We start from the raw sequence: 20942 nt of genomic DNA on the forward strand, positions 1-20942 counted from the left end.
TAGTGAATAGTGTCTTAGATGCATTGTCTTCCTATGTGATGTCCTTATTCCCAATACCAACCAAGGTGAGGAAAAAGGTTGATTCCCTAAGAAGGAATTTTATCTGGCAAGGAAATAGTAAGAAAAAGACTATTCACTTAATCAAATAGGAGACTTTTTTGTGTTCTAAGCAGGCAGGTGATTTAGTATCAGAAACCTAAAAGCACAGAACAACAATAACAGTCTCCTTGCAAAATGGTTATAGAGGTATAATTTGGAGGAAACAGCTTTATGGAGAAGGGTGATACAAGAGAAGTATGGCCAAGGAGGATCTTGGTGCACCAAACCAGTGTCATCCCCACATGGAGTTGGTGTTTGGAAAACAATTAGGGGACAATAGAGGTTCATTGCTAATTATTTTAGTATCAAGGTTGGAAATGGAAGAAGAGTTCTTTTCTAGATGTCACTTGTTTGGGCACACTCCTCTGAAAGATCAGTTTCCAGATTTATATAACATTGCTGCGAATCCAAGAATTTCAGTAGCAGAAGCAAAATCCACACGTGGGTGGAACATTGTTTTCAGAAGGAACTTAAATGACTGGGATTTGCAAAGTGTGGCAGATTTCTGGGAGACCTTAGAAGCCTTCCAAGGTCTCATAGAAGAGGAAGATGCTTTAACGTAGAAGGGTCACAAATTTGAATCCTTTTCAGTAAAATCTGCTTATCATTTCATCAACAATACTCCTATCCTATTCAAGGATGGCCATGAAAACAAATTTGGAGGGTCAGGGCGCCCACAAAAGTCTTATGCTTCACATGATTAGTAGCAAGGGAAGTTGTTCTAACTCGGGATAATCTTATTAGGAGAGGAATTCAACTATATGCTAGGTGTAGTCTATGCGGCAAAGATGGGGAATCAGTGTCCCATCTCTTTATACATTGCCCAGTCATTGCTCAACTTTGGCATTTTTATCTTAATTTGGCTGCAATCTCCTGGTCAATGCCCAATAACACTACATCTCTTCTCAATAGCTGGAACAATGGAGGGGCAAATATTAAACAGAAGAAATAGTGGAAAGTAGTCCCTACTTGCATCTGGTGGGTCATATGGAAGGAAAGGAATGCAGAGTTTTTGAAGATAGGCCTAGCTCTTACCAAAAAATTAAGCTTAACTGTTTTTTGTTATTTCATTTTTTGTGCAAAGAGAGTAATAGGGAGGACGTACATTCTTTACTAGATTTGCTAGAAGAAATGAAATCGAACAGCATAAGCTAGGCGATCTCAGATCTTTTGGGGTCTGATTGTAGCTCACACAATCTCTTGTAAATATTTTATTCATTTATAGAATTTGTTACCAATATCCCAAAAAAAAAAAAAAAAAAAGATGGCATCAGGCTCTAACACATTTGCCATAGCCATGCAGCACCAAAACTAAACATGAATATACAATATTGTTTGAGCTTAAGTATATTGTCATTCTTGCCTTCAAATATTCTAGTGTTACTTTCATTCCAAATTACCCAGCAGATAGCTGCAGGAATAGTGTTCCGCATGGAGAGGGAGGACTTAGCAATTCCTCCTCTCCGCCAAGTCGTCAAAAATCAAGAGGGGAGCTAGGCATGCACCAGTTCAAGCCCAGGATGGAAAAAGCTAAGTTCCAAAGTTGGCCAGAGACTTTGAACTTCGCTAGGGATGGAGGAAGTGTTATTTTATACATTGATCACCCACCTATGAATTATTCAGACTTCTCGTTAGAAATTGGAGTTTTTTCCTCCTTTATTTATCTGTTTCTTTTGTAACACTGTCCACCGTAGCAAGGCTACAGACACAACTATCACATGCCCTATATCATACACAAGCCAAATTTAAAGTCTTTATTAACCCATTACCCAACAACTCATATAATTCTAGAATTCCCAGATACAACAAACGATACGCGTAGTTGAGGTCATGGCACACTCCTCTATCAGTTCAAATTTAGGTTTATATCAGAAATCTGTACAATCAAGAAAGACAAGAGACAGGTTGGTGATCACTTTAAAGTTAGAATTCACTTGATATCGTTGATGCTCAGGAGCAATCTAACATCTGCAGTTTCTGACTTTCTGTGCATGTCACGACCAAGCAGTAAGAAGTAAACAGAAGAGAGGTATGGTGTCAAAAATTAGCTCTCAAAGACAAGACAGCATGAAGACAAATTCAGTATGAGAATTGCATAGAAAGTTATGGAGCAAAAATTAGATATTAAGAACAAAATACCAGAACAACTGCCTCCATAACTGATTTTCTCTGTCTAATTCCTTCGAATGGAGGGGGAGCAAACTCAAAATAACCCAATACAGACCTGCGGCAAGGAAAACACTAGTTACTCTAACAAATGAGACAGAAATGCATAAGCACTCCATACCTATGCAATATTATCCTCCATTACTGAAGCACAGCAAAACAAAAAACTCTTATATAAGGCAGCACTCAAGCACTGTGGGTACTGGGTACCATGGTGCAACAGAAACTTTGATCAAGAAATAACGACCTTTATTAAATTCAGGGACCAAATGGAAGAATATACTTTACCTCAATAATGAAGGGACCAAATCATGAGCTCTACAAAATGCCAGACAAGCTAGTTCATGAAGTTTCAAGCCCTTCCCTCTTTTAGCATAAACATCAATAATACGAATAGTATCTTCAATATCTAAACCTTCAACTTCTCTACAATCGTCTTCTTGGTCGACCTCCATCAAGTCACCATCATCGTTGCACCTCAAATTGGGCACCAATCTAAGCAAGAAAATAGCTCTGTCCACAATTTTCCGAGCAAGGGGACGAAAACATCCGACCAAAGGGATTGTATACTTTGGATGTATCATAAGTTGTCCCAAAGCATTCACCACTTCTTCTTCTGTAACTTTATCACCCTATTAACAATGAAAGTTGGAAATTTTTTCATACTCAAGACAAAAGGTACTGAATACAAATGCTACAGCGTGATTTAAATATATTTAAAATTTTATTGGTTATGTTAGATTTTGGGTACCTTCTTTAATAAGTAATCGAATTGGGATATAGAAGCAAGCTCAGGGCACCGAGAAAGGAACCTCTGCAGCTCATAATCCACCCGAAAACTCCCATCAAATGACATTTTTTCGTTATCAATGAATTCAATTAAGTTGGGGCAAAACTTAAATAGCCTCTTTTAAGCTAAAACAAAGCTATAGGTGAATGAGGAGGGAAGGGGGAAAGCTTTGGCAGAAACTAGGGTTTAGGGTTTAAGGATTCTTATTTTGCCGCTTTAAGAAATAGGCAATATAACTAATGTTAATCTACAATAAATTATTTAATATATATAAAAATAATTAGGAATAATTTATTGAAATTACTGAAAAAATAAAATAAAAATAATATAGATGCACTATAAGTTGGATGCTCTCTAAAAAGGTAAAATACTCCTTACATAAGAAGACCATTATTATTAAATTTTCAAGGGGATTATTTTTCCATTAAATTGAATATTTTGTACAATTACTTAATTTACCTTGGAATTCCAATGCACTAAACGTTAGGCAAGATATTTATATGAATAAATTGGTATTTTCTTTGAAATCCCTAAATATTAGGAAGACTTACTTTATTCAAATAAGAAAAGAGTTAATGGTCAAAAGTTTAGTTAATTTTAGGAAAATAATTAAATGACTACTTTGTCCAATATAAAATCTATCTTTAAATGGGTAAAAAAGAAGAACGATATTTCGCTAAGGGCCTTCGTATTTTTAATATAACTAGTATTAGGCTACGCGCGTTGCGCGTGTACCTAATTCAATAAGTATAAACTTTTTCTAAAATCATAGATATTTTCTTTAAAATGTACATTTGAGTTTTTTAAAAAAAGGAAAGCTTAAAAAAATGTTAGGTAAGTGAAGAATATTGATTTAGTTAAATGAATAGCAATTTAAATAATTTAGCTCTTCATATTATACTTTAAGGGCACAATTTATGTAGTCTATTGTGTAAATTTGAAAAATAATTTTATATATATGATGAATTAATAAAAGTATTGACTTATATTATTTTAATAATTAATTAATTCAAAATTTAAATTATTTATTCTCACATTAGAAAATACCTTTTTCTTGTTTATTCGAATAGTTAACGCTAGCTCATACCAAATTTTAAGTATTTAGTAATTATTATTTTATTCAGTCATATTCTGTTTTTAAATAGTAAAATGATCAATATATATAATGTTGTTATTTTATGTACTTGTTGGTTCGAAAATTGGCTCATGAATGGTGAAATAGGTAAACTAATAATCATGAGATTAATTAGCATGTTTTCTCTTGTTCTTTCTCTTATTAGTCCATTTTTTGTGATCATCAAGTCATATCAAATCTTAACTATATTTAGCCTTTGTATCTTAAGACTAACATCTTTATGTTGCAAAATTATTGTATGTTTTTTAGATAGGCAAAGAAGTTTTAAGAATCTGTTTCTAACATAATCCCACAAGCAAAGAGGTTTTAAGAAATTGTTCCAACATAAACCTAGTTTACGTGATAATGAGTTGGACAAAATTCTTGACGAAGTAAAATTTGATAAGGAAAATATAATGAATATAATAAATTGAATATCATACATGCAATAGTAGTAGATGAATGAAAATCAAATTATTAATGATTTAATAAGACAAATTTTATTTGATTACCAAGTCCTAAAAATTAAAAAAATAAGTAAATGACTATATTGTCTAGTGTGAAGTCATATTTTTAAAGGGCAAAAAAGACGAACGACATTTCGCTTAGGTTCTTCATACTTTTAATATAGTACTAGTTTTAATATACGTGCGTTGCACGTGCATGCAACATCAGTCAATTAAAACTTATATAAAAAAAATTAATTATGTAAAATATCAAATGATATTAAAATAAGATTCTTAAAATAACAGTCACTTTAATTACAAAAATAAACGTGGTTGCATAAGTGTAGTACTTGAATATTTTCTGAACTTGCAAAGATAAAAAATAATTAAGTTAAGTTAGTTATATATTATTTATAATTATAGGTACTTTATTATATGAGATAATAACATGTTAGTATATTGTTGAATCTAACCTAATTTCTCTTTCATAGACGATGTTGTCGGTCCTAAACAGTCAAATTATTTAGTTAATGCTATAACAAAAATAATGACTCTCTATCGTTTAATCATTAACGAGTTTACTTTATAATAATAAGAACAAATTACCAAGTAAAATATTTAATCAAAGAAACTATGAAAAAAAAAATCTTAAGCTAATAAACTATTTAATTGTAACAATTGATTTAAAATTGTAAAAGGAACAAAAGAATTCAATAGAGTAATTTTACAGAAAATGAAAAATATAAATGAAGAACATAATAACCACGTTGATATATAATGCAAATATTAATATCAAGAACAACAACAACAGCCCAGTGAAATTTCACAAGTGTGGTATGGGGAGGATAGGATGTACGTAGCCTTACCCTTACCATGGAGGGCAGAGAGACTGTTTCTGATAGACTCTCGGCTAAAGAAGATGGAAGAAGCATTGATAGCAATTCATAGCAAGACAATATATTAGAAAAATAAATTAAAGATAGCAATAAAGAATATGAAAGAAATACCTATAGCAAGTAATAGCAACACAATCTATTTAGAGAAACTAAATCTGAGGTCTGATAGCAATAAAAAATATGAAAGGAGCGCTGATAGCAAACTAATAGTATAAAATTCGAGAAAAAAATATTCATAGAAAACATAAATCAAAATAATATATAATTTTAGTTTATTCGAAACGTCAGTTTGAAAAGTAGAAATATAAGAAATATTTAAACTTTTTTTAGAATTGTCAAATGTAGTCTTCATGTCTTGATACAGAAAAAACAAAAGCGGACCTGAAAGACAAAGTTGCACTCTAGCGTAACTTGCATAACCATTGATTTTGAGCCTACGAATATGATCGTCAAAATTAATTATAGTTTATAGTCTCAGTGCAATAAGGAAAGGAAAAGATTTATCCAACAATATCATTAAAATTTTAATTGATTTCAAACTCCCCTATTAGGCAAAGTACATAATATTTCGTATTATAATTTTATTTAGCATGAATTATAAATGTGAGATTTACCAAGAAGAGAGCGGGAGAGTATTCTTACCACTAAAGAAGAGGAGAAACTTCAGTTATCTCCGTGAATAATACTGCTTGTATAGTCTCGATTCTTGTTCCAAATTCAAATTTCTTCCCACAAGACCAATTTCTATAAGTTATAAAATTTAAGCTTGAAATTGTTTAAACAAAATTAGCTTGAATATTGAATTTACATTTTATGTTTAATGAAGAAAGACAAAAACCTCTAATTTAAAGGAATTAAAAGAAATCCTAAAAACGGAGAAGGGCTATGAATTCATATTGGATACCTATAGGGATTTATGTTAAATAATACTAAAAATATGGAAAGGTATGCTTATAAAATTCAATGACAATGCTTTTGTGTCTCTTAGTAACAAAAAAAGAAGGAATTATGAACAAAAGATGTAAGAAATTATAATCATCTTACATTATATAGTTAATGAGGGGCTTTATAAACGATAACATTTTAATAAATTTAAAGTTTTAAATATTAGGAATACATACATATTCCTAAGCCTAAAAGGATGTAAAATTGCTTGAGAATTTTACCCAAAAAACATATTCGTAAACCTAAAGTGCACGAAAAGTTTACCTAAATATTTATAAGGAATTAATGATTTTTTTTCCTAACATAATTATAAAAAAATAATCCTTTTCTTATAAAGAAGTAATCGGTTAATCTTTTTCAAAAGGAACTGAAATTACTTAAAACTTTTACCTAGATTACCTAACTTTTTTTAGAATTAATTGTTGAAGTTTATGACAAAAAAACGTACCCTCCAGTAAAGTGCTTCAAAGTTTATGTAAACGACGTTTTTGAAACACTTTACAAAATATATTGATTTTTCTTTTACAAATTATTATGTAAAAGATTTTTTCAAATAAGAAAGATTTTAATACACAAAATCTAATTGATCTCGAATTCCTAAATATTAGGAAATATTAAATGACAATTCATATTACCAATATTTGAGAAATAACCAAATGACTATTTTGTATAGTTTGAACTATATTTTTATAGAGTAAAAAAGGCGAACGATATTTTGCTAATAATCAGTACCGGGAGCAACAACTCCGATTGACATCGGATAGACCCCGAAGGGAGCATGATCAACATGAGTAGATCAAATGCTTGTCATCGGATAGAATTCAATGAAGAATATTCCTTGGCATTAAATGGCCAGTTGTTGCAGAGAATATTTGCATTAATGGCATGTCGTTACATATTCATCAATGGCCCATTTATTATCATTTAAGAGGGTCTTGATCCTATGATCTTGTTTCCCCAGGTGCAGCTATAAATAGTAGGCTCAACAGTCATTGTAACACACGAAATCCTTGGCAAAACTTATGCTATATTCTATTCTCAAGCTAAATAAAATATCTTTACTTGTTGTTTTACATTGTTCTTATTTCTGTCCTCGGAGGCATTGCTCCCAGAACCAGGCTTGTTATTTCTTTCGATTTTAATCGCTAAGTCTTATTTTTAATCTAGTTTATTTATTAGTTTGGATCAAATCAGTTCGTTATCTATAAACCACGTAACAAATTCAACTGCACTGAATTACAGATAAATAGTTTGGTACCCACCGTGGGGCTTAGACATTTGCATAATTGAGTTGATCCTTGCGTTTATTACTAACTTGTTTGATTCTTTGTTTCTTAGCAAAAATGCGAAAATGCCAGCTAACGATGTTAACATCGCATACAATGTTGAGGTACATAAAAATCTACCTCGACACGAAAATTCAATCAGCGACACACGCAACAAGGGGGATGAGGCAACCCCGGTCCGTGGGGGACAATACCCCCAACATGTACGGGAGCCAACTCCCAATGACTCGGAAGATGAATACATAGAGAAAACAATAAGGATCTTGAGAGAGAAATAGAAAGCCATCATGGGTCACCTCTCAAGGTAGGATCGGAACATGACGGAATTGAAGCAAGCGTTGTCAGGCGCTTCCAACAACGCAAATGGAAGAGGCCCAGCTCCTCCCGGCATCCCTGCAAATTAGACAGCTCAAAGAGTTGATAGCAATACCATGAGGGTGAGGTCTACTTCGATGGTGCCGGGAGGGGGAGGGACCGGTACCGTATCCGATAATGATAACGGTAATGATCCTTTCAAAACCGAACTCATGATATTCATGAGAGAGATTAACGAACGGGTGGACCAGAACGCGAAGGAGTGTAACGATCGAATGGATCAGATTTCGGGTGCACCACCAGTTTTGAGGGGGCCGAATTCGAAAAAATATACTCAGTTGCCGTTCAAACCGAGCGCAGCGCCGCAATTAATCCAAAAGAGATTCAAGATGGCGTACATACCAAAATATTATGGAACTTCGGACCCTCAGGAGCACATCACAACTTATACAACGGCTGTGAAAGGGAACAATTTGGCTCAACATGAGATTGAATCGGTTCTACTGAAAAAGTTGGGAGAAGCCCTATTGAATGGGGTCTTGACATGGTATTCGCTTTTACCCGAGCATTCAATTGAATATTTTGAAATGCTTGCAAATTCATTTATTAAGGCCTATGGCGGGGCCAGAAAGGTCTAAGCCAGGAAGGCAGACATATTCAGGATCGCATAAGGTGAGTACGAATTGCTGCGAGAGTTCCTAATTAGATTCTAGAAAGAGAGGATGTTGCTACTGGTCGTACCGGATGAATGGGCAGCGGAGGCGTTCACAAAGGTTTTGAATTGAACTCAAGGAGCTTCAACGCTTTCCCAAAGTTGAATGAAAGCTTGCTCGAATTCCAAGCGATCGCATGGGAGGATGTCCATAATCGCTATGAGTCAAAAACAAGGATTGAAGATGATCAGCTCGGGTTACTGACATCAACCAAGGGCGGGATTGAGACAAGACCCGGGATAAGTTCAAGGATGATTTTGATGCAGACCGACGATCTTCTAAAGGTCGTTTCTTGCCTTACGAGGGAGTCAAGAGACGCTGCAGTAAAGGGTTTAGGTCCTCGGATAGGTTCGCTCCTGAAAGAAGAACTGATTGTGGCCTGAACAACAGATCGTTCAAGAAAAAAAGGTATCATGGACCCAAGATTCCATATATACCATGTTGTCAAATTACAATTTCAACATCAGTGTAATAGAGTTGGTACGAGCAATGGGGAAAATCAAAGAAACATGATTTTTGAAGCCAATCAGATCTGATCCCACCCAGAGGGATCCTAACTTATGGTGTGAGTATCATGGGACTCACGACCATAGAACTGGGGATTGTCGGCATCTGCGTGAGGAAGTGGCAACACTGTTAAAAATTAGCTATCTCAGGGAGCTCTTGAGCGACCGAGCCAAGAACAATTTTCGCCACAGCCGGGACAACGTAGAACCTTAGAAGATAAGAGAAGACCCTCCTCAGTTGACTATAAACATGTTTTTCGAAAAGAATGAAATCAATGGTATAACCTTCTTGGCGGCCAAGTAGACAAAGGCATCAGTGACCCACAACAAGAGACTCTGGGAAGTCGCCTAAGATGACTCACCTTCAAAGAAGAAGATGCCGACGGACTTTTTCTGCCACATTATGACGTCCTGGTAATATCTCTTAATGTCCTAGATTTCAAGATTAAGCGTGTTTTGGTTCACCCAGGAAGCTCAACCAACATCATTCAATGGAGAGTGCTGGAACAAGCAAAATTAATCGGCATCATCATTCGGGCAACAAAGATCCTCGTCGGGTTCAACTTGGCAAGTGTGACAACCCGAGGAGAGATTCTGCTTCCCACGAGCACCGAAAGGGTAACAAAGACTAGCTTATTTGAAGTGGTGGACCACGACATGGGCTACAACATAATCCTCGGAAGGCCATAGTTACATGAGATGAAGTTCATACCATAAATATATAACTAACTGCTGAAATTCCCTACCCAGAGAGAATCAAACAGATAAGAGGAGATCAATCGTTAGCAAGCGAAGTGAATACAGTGTCGATTTCCAGCAATAAAGTGAAGGATCCCAATAAATAGCAATTACAAGAACCGATGCTTGCTCTTGTGCCAAGTGAAGATAAAAAGGGCGAGGAGTCGTCGGAACCCCACCAGGTACTGAGATACTTTCACCTATCGGAAGAGACAGACGCGGCCAAATCCATGACAGAAGAACTCGAGCAAGTGGCTTTGTTCGAAGAATTCTTGGAGAGGAAGTTTCACTTGGGAACATGACTCAATCCCGAACTCAGGTCAGGATTTATTAATTTTCTTAAATCTAACATTAGTTGTTTTCTATGGTCGCACTCAGATATGACAAGTATCCCACTTGAGGTGGTCGTGCACAAGCTGAGCCTGGACCCAATCTTCCCTCCGGTAAGGCAAAATAAACACCCAATAACCGAGGTCAGAAACATGTTTGTTAAGGAAGAGGTAACTCGACTACTTGACATCGGTTCAATCCAGGAGGTAAAGCATCCTGAATGGTTAGCTAATTAGTTGTGGTTCCGAAAAAGAATAACAAGTTTAGAATGTGCGCAGATTACATAGACTTGAATAAGGCGTGCCCTAAAGACTCGTTTCAATTGCCAAACATTGATCAAATGATTGATGTAACGGGCGGGAACGAGTTAATGAGTTTCCTCGATGCTTATTCCTGGTACAATCAAATCAAGATGAACGTGGAGGACCAGAAAAAAACTCAGTTCATAATGAACGTTGGCACGTATTGTTATAATGTGATGCCCTTCGGGCTTAAAAACGCCGGAGCCACTTATCAAAGGCTCGTGAACACGATATTCGAAAAAGCAAATAGGTAAAACAATGAAAGTATACATAGGTGACATGTTGGTAAAGTCTTTGAATGCAGATGATCATTTAAAGCACCTCCAAGAGACTTTCGATATCTTGAGAAATCATAACATGAAGCTCAACCCGAAAAAATGTGCATTTGGGGTTGGCTCCGGTAAGGTCTTGGGTTTCTTGGTCTCACATAGAGGGATCGAGCTAAATCCTGATAAAGTCAAAGCCATCGAAGACATCCCGAACCAGTTAACAAGTGTTAAAGAAGTATAGAGGCTAACTAGAAGATTAGCTACTTTAAGCTGGTTCATCTCTCGATCCTCGGAAAATGTCATCACTTCTGAATAAAAGGAACAATTTCGAATGGACTCTGGAATGTCAGTATGCCTTGAAAGACCTGAAACGTTATCTATCAAGCCCCTCGCTAATAGCAAGATCGGGAGAAAATGAACATGTTCTAATATACCTAGCGGTCTCAGAGGTAGCGGTAAGTGTTGTTCTAGTCCCGGAGGACAAATGTATGCAATTTTCTGTCTATTATGTTAGCAAAATTTTGTCAGGAGCGGAGACTCATTATCCGCACCTCAAAAAGTTGGCCTTAGCTCTCGTAGTCGCCTCTCGAAAGCTTAGGCCTTATTTTTAGTGCCCGATAGCCGTTATGACAACCTTCCCCTTGTGAAATGTTCTTCACAAACTTGAATTGTCATGCCGGTTGGCCAAATGGGCAGTCGAAATTAGTGAGTTCGATATTGAATACAAGAATAGGACTGCTATCAAATCACAAGTTTTGGCCGACTTTGTGGCCGAGTTCAGTCCCGGGTTATTGCCGCTGGTTGCTAAAGAAGCGGCGCTGGTGTTGAAAACGACATCAGGAGTTTGGACCTTCTTCAGGGACATGGCTTCCAATGTGAAAAAGGTCCGGGCTCGAGGTGGTCCTAATCACGCCCTCGGGGGAAACCCTGAGGCAAGCTATAAAAAAATGTTCTGTTAACTAATAATGAAGTCGAGTGTGAGGCTTTGGTTGCAGGACTCGAGCTGGCCCGAGGACTTTGCTCCGTGGTCATAGAGTTAAATGTGATTCTCAGCTGGTAGCAAACCAAGTATACGGGATTTTCGACACAAATGAGGAACACATGTAGTAGTATGTGAATAAAGTCCATGCATTGCTTGTACGGTTCGGGGAATAGTCAATCGCACACATTATGAGAGAAGAGAATATGTAAGTAGATGCATTGGCTAATTTGGAGTCATCTACAGAGAGGAAAAGATCTGACTGCGGTACTGTCGTTCAACTTCTGCATTCAGTACTAAATGTGGACGGTTATTGTGAAGTAAATACAACCAACCTAGTCTGGGACTGGAAGAATGAGTTCATTTAGTATCTTCGGCACATCAAGTTACCCGAAGACCCGAAGGCATCTCGGGCACTATGCACCAAAGCGACTCGCTACAGCCTTATGAGTGGACAATTATATAGAGATTGTACCAAGGCCCGTTGGCCCGATGTTTAGGAGCCTCAGAGGCGGACTACGTGATGAGAGAGGTATATGAGGGAATTTGTGAGAACTATTCTGGTGCAGATTCGTTGGTGCTATAGTTGATTAGGGCAGGATACTACTAGCCCCGGATGGAGCAAGACGCAAAAGCGTTCATTCAGAAATGCGACAAGTGTCAGCGCTATGCACAGTTAGTGCACCAACCGCCAGAACTTTTGCATTCGGTACTGTCCCCATGGCCATTCATAAAATAGGGGATGCATATAGTTGGTCCGCTGCCACGGGGTCCATGAAAGGTAAGTTTGCTTTTAATTTTAATTGACTACTTCATTAAATGGGTTGAAGCATGTCCTTACCAAAAAATTGGTGAGCGCGAAGTGATCGACTTCCTGTAGGAACACATAATATGCAGATTCAGAATACCGAAAGAAATTGCTTATGATAGTGGACCACAGTTCATAGGCTCCAAAGTCATAAAATTTCTTGAAGACCTGAAAATCAAAAGAATTACATCCTCACCATATCATCCGAGCGCTAATGGGTTTGGCGGAGTCGACCAATAAGGTGATTATCCAAAACCTCAAAAGAGGTTAGAAGCAGCTAAAGGAAAGTGGCCCGAAGAATTACCGGGCGTACTATGGGTGTACTGGACGATGGGAAAATTAAGCACGGGAGAGACACATTTCTCTCTCGTATACGGTGCGGAAGCTCTGATTCCGGTGGAAGTAGGAGAACCAACCTTACGATTCTCCCAAACAGATGAAGAAGCAAATAATGAGGCATTGCTAGTGAAGCTGGAACTGCTCGATGAACGTAGGAACTTGGCACTTGTGAGGATGGTGGCTCAAAAGCAAAGGATGGAAAGATACTATAACTGGAGTGCCGATCTCTGCTACTTTAAAGTAGAAGACTTGGTTTTGAGGAAAATGACTCAGAACACTCGGGAAATCAACGTTGGAAAGCTGGGTCCGACGTGGGAAAGCCCCTACCGGGTTTCAATTGTCACCGGTAAATGGTCATACGAGCTAGAGAATCAAGATGGAGTTAAATTGCCCAGTAATTGGAATGTGACTCACCTCAAAAGGTATTATAGCTGATGGGTCTTACATATACTGAAAGTATGTGCTACACTCTTTTTTTCTTCGACCAGTTTTTGTCCCAATCAGATTTTTCTGGCAAGTTTTTTAACGAGGCAGCAACGGAAAGCATACTATGAAAGGAACATCATCGGCAAGGGTAAGACCTTCAAATGACAAGGTATTGAAATGATAAACCAATACGGGGTGATTAGATAATATTTGGCTCGATGGCAAGTTCCTAATGGGAAGCGAAGCTTGCCATCGAACTAAAGATTATCCAACCGTTCACAAATGTTTTACCCTACGGAGCAAGACTTCTAGTGTTCCAATTTGCATACTTCGCATTCGAACACTGGGGGAATAGTATGAGATACGACAACAAGATTGCCACGAAAATCGGGGACCGCGAGAACCGGGAACAATAATGTCTCGTCGGAACTGAAAACTGCATGGCCAACCCCGTAGAAATAAGTTGTACAAATTAGCCACATGTATTGGCAATTTATTTTTAGCAAACGAATATTTATGTACTTTTGAAGATAGAAGGAATAAAATAAGGTCCTTTGATTTTTATATTGTTTCCTTATCCAAACTATGAGTTGATTTTATCATTTGAAAGTTAACAAAAAGCTTCAAATGTTTGTTCCAGAAATAACAGGAGACGTCTTCTTCAAGAGCACCGTAAACATAAGAGGGCCCTCTCTTATGAAACCCCCATAGTAAAGGGTTGATTTTGGAATATTTTATGCCCGAATAAAAAGCTATCAGATGAAATACACTTGAAGTCTTATCTAATTCGACACATAAAAGAATAAATTTTGCGCAATACTTAAGAAAAAGTCTTCTTTATTTATCAAAATGCCAAACATCATAAGTTTATAAATACAAAAGAAAATAACAAAAGAAAAGAATAAAAAATCTAAACATTATCGCCACTAGAACTCGAAGGGAGAGAGGCATCTACGCCCCCTGGGGGAAGTGGGCATATCAGTCGTCGGTTCAGGTCCTAGGCCTTTATCTTCATTCTCTTCAACTTCATCCTCGATTTTTGAATACTCGGAACCGGTGCTCAAAGATTCAGTTGTGGCAGGTTGAGCGGGGAGGAATTCTCGAGCAGTTAACTCCAGCGCTCGGGCCTTGGCAATGCAATCATCAATATCATTGATACTCACTTTAGCCTCCTCTAAGGTTTTTCTCCTCATATGATATATTGCATATGTCTTTTCAAATACGAGGGGATATTCTTGGAACTGGAGCTTTGACTTAAGCCTGTCAACCTCGGCCTGGAGACCATCCCTCTCGGATCTTATGACGCCAAGGCTAGAATCAAGATCACATATTGTAGATATGTGAAGCCGGTTTTGCTCCATGATCTTCTTAAATCTCTCTTCCATCCTAACCCTATTCTTCTTGGCAGCAACAATCTCTTCGGTTTTGGAGCTCAAGGCTGCCTCCAAGTTATTTACTTGTTCAATAGAGGCAGACTCGCGCCTGATAGCAGCATGAACAACATTTTGAAGCTTAGCCCACCTAGCCTTAGCATCTTGAAGTTGTGCATGTAACTGGTGGCGAAGGTGCAGCTAGTGTAGAGGGCATAAAGTTGTTGGTGTTGTAGGTTGACAAGCATTTGCAACATGAGCAGTGCTAATTATTTGTTGCTCATCAACCGAAGGCAAAAGAGGCCGGGTTCTGACCTTTCGGGACCAGAAACAACAATAGGGGTTGGAAAGCGAGAATCGACATTCTCTACTATCTCCATTTCACACCAAAAGTGCTCGAATCTCACCTTCGGTTGGGGTTTTGAGCTCTACCAGTTGAGCACATGTCTGAGCGGATGAAAATCATTCTCTCATATGAAGATAATCCCCATCATTTCTGGTTTCCCTGTTGTGGCCGCAACTAGCTCAGTTGTGGCCTTCTTTATATTCTTATTTTTATCCCCAACTGAGGAAGAACACTACTTTTTTGGTTGCTTGTTCTATGGATGTGGACTCTGTCAGAAAGTGCCTTCACCGGAAGAAGACCCGAGGGCACTACTTCAAGCGAGGGAACTTTGTAACAATCTCGCGGCCTCCACGGGGTCCGCCAAAACCTTGACCTCGGGGTAGGTAACAAAGCCCTGCGGGAGTCCTGAATCAAGCAAAACTATATGGTTAGCAAATTTGCTTATGTACATACAGAGACATAAGGTAGAAGGACTCAGTTTACCATGGTTCTTAGCCTTCCACCCATATTTGGGGGTCAACCCCTTCCACCGATGAGTTTCTGGCGTTGTAATATCCTGAATCTTCTAAACCCATTGGTCCAGGCCTTGATCCCTTGGTGGTGTCCACTGAGCAGCTGAAACAACAGAAACAAAGAGGTTAACAATGATAGGAAGCAGTCTTTTTGCGAAGGAAAGAGATGAATAAATTACAAACTTACGCGAACAATTCCATGATTCGGGAAAGGATGAAGTCGTGGCCGGGATGATATCCCTAGTAGCAATGATGACAAACTGCTTCATCCATCCACGGTCATTGTCATCATCCACACTGTAAGAAGGGCGTGGTGGCTAGGTTTACTAAAATTTATTACTCCCCCACGGAAGAATTTGGGAGAGTAGAGGTTCATCATATGTGCCACGGTTAGGGTTTTACCCGTCTCCGTGCACAAACGGCATAGACAAGCTATAGTTCGCCATATAGAGGGGCCTACTTGTGCCAAGCGGACATGGTATTGATGGCAGAACTCCAAGATCACGGGGTCGAGCCATCCGCTTAAAGAAAAGGTACCCAAGGTGAAGGGGTACGTATAGACATACGTAAAACCTTCCTTGGTGAAGGTAACTCGCTCTATCAGGTCAGGATAAATGATGTTAAGGTCTGGGTAGTCACAATCCTCCTTTACAGTAGGAATACTGGAAGGGAAAATAGAGGGAGGATAGTCACTACCCAATATCCAACTAGTCGTAATGACTCCTAACTCAACCCGCTAGGTAAGCCAATTAGCAACAATCCAACACAAACAAGATTTACAGAGAAAACAAATGATGAAATAACTGGACTTTTATACAACTTTCCAAAGATTGGTAGTAGAAGTCACGAGCTTATAAGATTTAAAGTTTACAAAGTTAGTATGAAATAAATACACCATATGTCTGAAATGCACATAAACAGATCTATATAAATCTAAAGCTACCATGAATAAAAGGCAGTTATAACCGGAATGCAAGTTCATCTTCAATGCTAGCTCCTGCCATAAACAACAACATCAACTCCTAAATATGCACGCAAGGTGCATAAGTGTAGTATGAGTACAACCGACCATATGTACTAAATAAGTAACAAACCTAACCTTAGGTTGAAAGCAGTGACGAGCTTGGACAACGGTCAGATTCCTACACCAATAGCTAAGAATAACTTGACAGTACAAGTAATAACTTAAATATATGATGCTCAGCTCGTTCACATATACGGAAAATAGGCATGCTTTTCAGGTATAACAGTAAAACCCAAATCTTTCACCGAGATCACCAAAATATGAGTAAGTTAGAAAACTGTGATTTTTCCCAAAATCTTTCAATAACATATAAGATATTTCATTCTCAGATGGCATGAGGAAAGTACATTTCTATGCCTACATGTCAATGTACATGTGAAATCATAAATGTCATAAAAACGTGTAGCATGAGGAAATACATCTTTATGCATGTATGTCAAGTATGCATGTCAAATGCAGTGCATCACATTGATGAACTCATGTACTCACACTCTCAGAGTACTCAATCTTACTATCTCGCACTCCCACTTATCACGCTCAATCACTCATCACTCTCAATCACTGAGTACTGTACGGTACCAGCGCTCACTGCTGGTATGTTAGACTCTAGAAGTGCGGATCCTGCCCAAGCGCTAATATAAAGCCAATATGGCATGTTGCGGTGGGCAGCTCGATCCCATCAATAATAATAAAGCCTATAAGGCCTGCTACGGCGTGCAACCCGATCCATAATAATAATAATATATATATATAAAGCCAATATGGCATGCTGCGGCGTGCATCCCGATACACCATATCTCTCACAACACAACTCTCAGGCCCCAACTTAGTCATCAATCTCTCCAGCCTTTCGGGCTCACAAATCTCATGCCAATCAATCCAAACAATGACAACATGATGTGACAATAAATGATAATAGAAAATGAGATATATTATGCGAATGGATGAATATGACTAATGTATGTAATTGCAATTTAATCAAATAACTCAACAACAGAGATGACCTCAGTGTGTCTCAACAAAATAAGCATATAGCCCAAACATGATTTCTAACATGATTTACTGCTCAATTACTCCAACACGTAAATTTTTCATGGATAGAAACAAGATTAGGTAACTACGCAGTATCACAGAATCAACAGAGTTATACTTCATATTGTGCGCGCCCACACGCCCGTCACTTAGCATATGCGTCACCTCAACACCAAACACATAACACGTATGTTCAGGAATTCATACCCTCGGCACCAAATTTAGAAGTGTTGCTTACCTTGAACAAGCCGAATCCAATACCTAGCAAGCCAAACAATACCCTAGAAATGCCATCCCTCGTGTACCGACCTCCGAACGACTAGAAACTAGCCAAAAGCAACTCAAGAACATCAAATAATGCCAAAGGAATCAAACCAAATCGATAAAGGTCGAATCTTTAATTAAAAGCCCAAAGTCAACCAAAAAATCAAATCTGGACCCGCACCTCGAAACCCGACAAAAATTACAAAATCTTATAACTCATTAAATTACGAGTCCAACCATACTAGTTTCACTCAAATCCGACTCTGAATCGATGGTCAAAACTCAAAAATTCACTTTTTGAAAGTTTAGACAAAAACTCCCAATTTCTCTTTCAAAATCATTAATCAAATGCCAAAATCGAAGATGGATTCGTGAAATATAATCAAAACCGAATATGAAACACTTACCTCAATCCATGTAGTGAAAATCACCTCAAAATTCGCCTTAATCCGAGCTCCATAAATCAAAATATGCTAAAATATTTGAAACCTTCGAAATAAAGTATTTTATACAATGTTCCAGGGGTACCCTTCACGATCGCAGTTACAAACCTCGCGATCGCGATTATAAAAAATTTCGGGACAATTTTTTACCCTATGCGATCCCGGCCATTTCCCCACGATCGCGGTGAACAAACTTCCATAACCCTTCCCAAACTCTTCTCAGATAGCCTGTAGTATATCAGCCATAACGTTTGCTACATAGCACCAAATGACAAACAGTTTGATTTTCTGAAAACTGGATACAAAGTGCTACAATTGTCGTTTTTGGATCATCTCCAAATTCTTTATAGATTGCAAGATATAAGCTTCCAAAATTCGGGTGAGTGATAGCAGAATTTCCTCTACGCGATCGCGAAAATGCTTCTGCGATCGCGATTCATATGCACATTTTCCCCATTTTACTCTTTGCGATCGCGACCAATTCTACGCGATCGCAATGTACACCCTTGTAGCCAAAAACCAACAGCTAAATATGGCCTAGAAATTGTCCGAAACTCACCCGAGCCCCTCGGAACCCCGTCCGAACATAGCAATAAGTCCCAAAACATAACACAGACCTATTCGAGGCCTCAAATCACACATGAAAATATCAAAAACACGAATCGTTGATCAAGATCTCTTAAGTTCATAAACTTCAAACTTCGAACCAAGCGGTCGATTCAAGCCTAACCAATCCGGAAGGAACCCAAATTTTGCATACAAGTTCCAAATGACATATCGAGCCTATTCCAACTTCCGGAACAACAATTCGAACACGATACCATCAAAGTCAACTCTTGGTCAAACTTATGACCATTCCAAACCTTCAAATTTCTAACTTTCACCAATTAGTGTCGAAACCTTCTATAAATATCCAAATGCAATTCTGGTGTGATGACCCAAAAGGTCATCTTATGTTTTAGAACTCGAATCTGCGCTCTTAAGCCTTAAAAATATCATTTTACCCTTCTCGATTTGCATGCATAGTCCGGGCATATTTTCGGAAAGCTTTTATGTTGAAAATAAGAATTTATGCCTTAAAAGTTGATTTTAGTTCACTTCGGTCAATATTTTTGGTAAACAGGCCCAGATCTATGTTTTGACGGTCCCGGTGGGTCTGTATCGAATTATGGGACCTGGGCGTATGCCCGGAATTGAATTCGGAGGTCTCTAGCTCAAGTTATGAATTTTTTATGAAAATTAAAAGTCTGAAAATTATTTGTTTTCAAGAATTGATTGATGTTTGAAATTGTTAGTGCTGGGTCCGTATTCTGGTTTCGGAGCCCGATAAAGGTTCATTATGATATTTAAGACTTGTCTATGAAATTTGGAGCTGATTTGACGTGATTCAGACGTCAAGTTGAGAAGATATGAATTTTAAAGTGTTCTTGAAAATTTTATTTGATTTGGTGCTAAATTTGTAGTTCTAGATGTTATTTTGGCAATTTGATCACGCGAGCAAGTCCGTATGATGCTTTTAGACTTGTGGGCATGTTCAGTTTCGAGCCCCGAGGGCTCGGGTGAGTTTCGGATAGGCCACGAGATGTTTTGAACTTAGAAAATTTTGCTAGTATAACTGAACCTATTGCAGGCCTCTGATCTCGCAGTTTCGAGACCAGGCATCGCAAATGCGAACATTACAGGGTCCGCAATTGCGAGTCTTTCATCGCAATTACGATCAGAAGCCTGGGCCAATAGTTCTCGCGTTTGCGAGGTTACCTTCGCAATTGCGAAGGGAGTCTGGGAAGGGCATGTTCGCAAATGCGAACATCTACTCGCATTTGCGAGGTTCCGTGGTTGCAAATGCGACACTTTCCTCGCATTTGCGAAGGCAGAGGGATTGTGAAGGGCATCGCAATTGCGATTGTTCCTTCGCATTTGCGAAGCTCAGGTCGCAATTGTGACACCTGTAGCTGAGTAAAAGGGACTTAGACAAGATTTTTCATTCATTCTTCATATTTTCAAAACCCTAAACCTTAAGAGGCGATTTTCCATAGACCAAATCCTCCCCAAATCATTGGTAAGTGATTCCTAACTCTTTTCTTTCAATCTTTTACTTCTTACAACAAGATTTCAACCTAGAATCTAGAATTGTTATGGTAAAATTGGGGTAGAACTTAGGAATTTCGAAATTTGAGGATTTAGACCTCAATTTGAGGTCGGATTCCAAAACTAATTACATATTCGGGCTCGGGGGTGAATGGGCAAAAGGATTTTGTCAGAACCTCGAGTTTTGACCAAGCGGGCCCGGGGTCGAGTTTTCAACCTTTTGGAGGAAAAATTTGAAAAATTTAATTTATGCAATATAATTGATTTTTTAGGCAATATTTGGTATTATTGTGTCATTTTTGAATAGATAAGAGTGGTTTGGAAGTGAATTCCAAAGGAAAAGCTGTGATTGAGAATTAAGTGGCCTTCGAAGCGAGGTAAGTGTTATGTCTGACC

The 20942-nt window shown here is 38.0% G+C and overlaps 2 protein-coding genes across 3 annotated transcripts in view; one reads left to right on the forward strand and one right to left on the reverse strand.

The window, feature by feature from the left end:
* The window catches only part of LOC104119335 (midasin), a 69230-nt gene extending 65969 nt beyond the window's left edge, over positions 1-3261 (reverse strand). For both annotated transcript variants that reach the window (XM_070200041.1, XM_070200040.1), the window contains exons 1-3: positions 3017-3261; positions 2554-2897; positions 2239-2323 (exon numbers count right to left, since the gene is read on the reverse strand). In XM_070200041.1, coding sequence (XP_070056142.1) covers positions 2239-2323; positions 2554-2897; positions 3017-3121 — 534 coding nt within the window. In that variant the 5' untranslated portion in view covers positions 3122-3261. The remainder of the gene's footprint in view (positions 1-2238; positions 2324-2553; positions 2898-3016) is intronic.
* Positions 3262-13032: 9771 nt separating this feature from the next.
* On the forward strand, positions 13033-13476 carry LOC138910186 (uncharacterized). The gene has a single exon (XM_070201408.1). The coding sequence runs from the start codon at positions 13033-13035 to the stop codon at positions 13474-13476; it is 444 nt and encodes a 147-aa protein (XP_070057509.1).
* Positions 13477-20942: the final 7466 nt, after the last annotated feature.

Source organism: Nicotiana tomentosiformis, chromosome 4 (genome assembly GCF_000390325.3).
Source record: "Nicotiana tomentosiformis chromosome 4, ASM39032v3, whole genome shotgun sequence".
NCBI lineage: Eukaryota > Viridiplantae > Streptophyta > Magnoliopsida > Solanales > Solanaceae > Nicotiana > Nicotiana tomentosiformis.

Coding starts and splice junctions, on each gene's coding strand:
- LOC138910186 (XM_070201408.1), top strand. CDS start 13,033: ATGGGAAAATTAAGCACGGGAGAGACACATTTCTCTCTCGTATACGGT.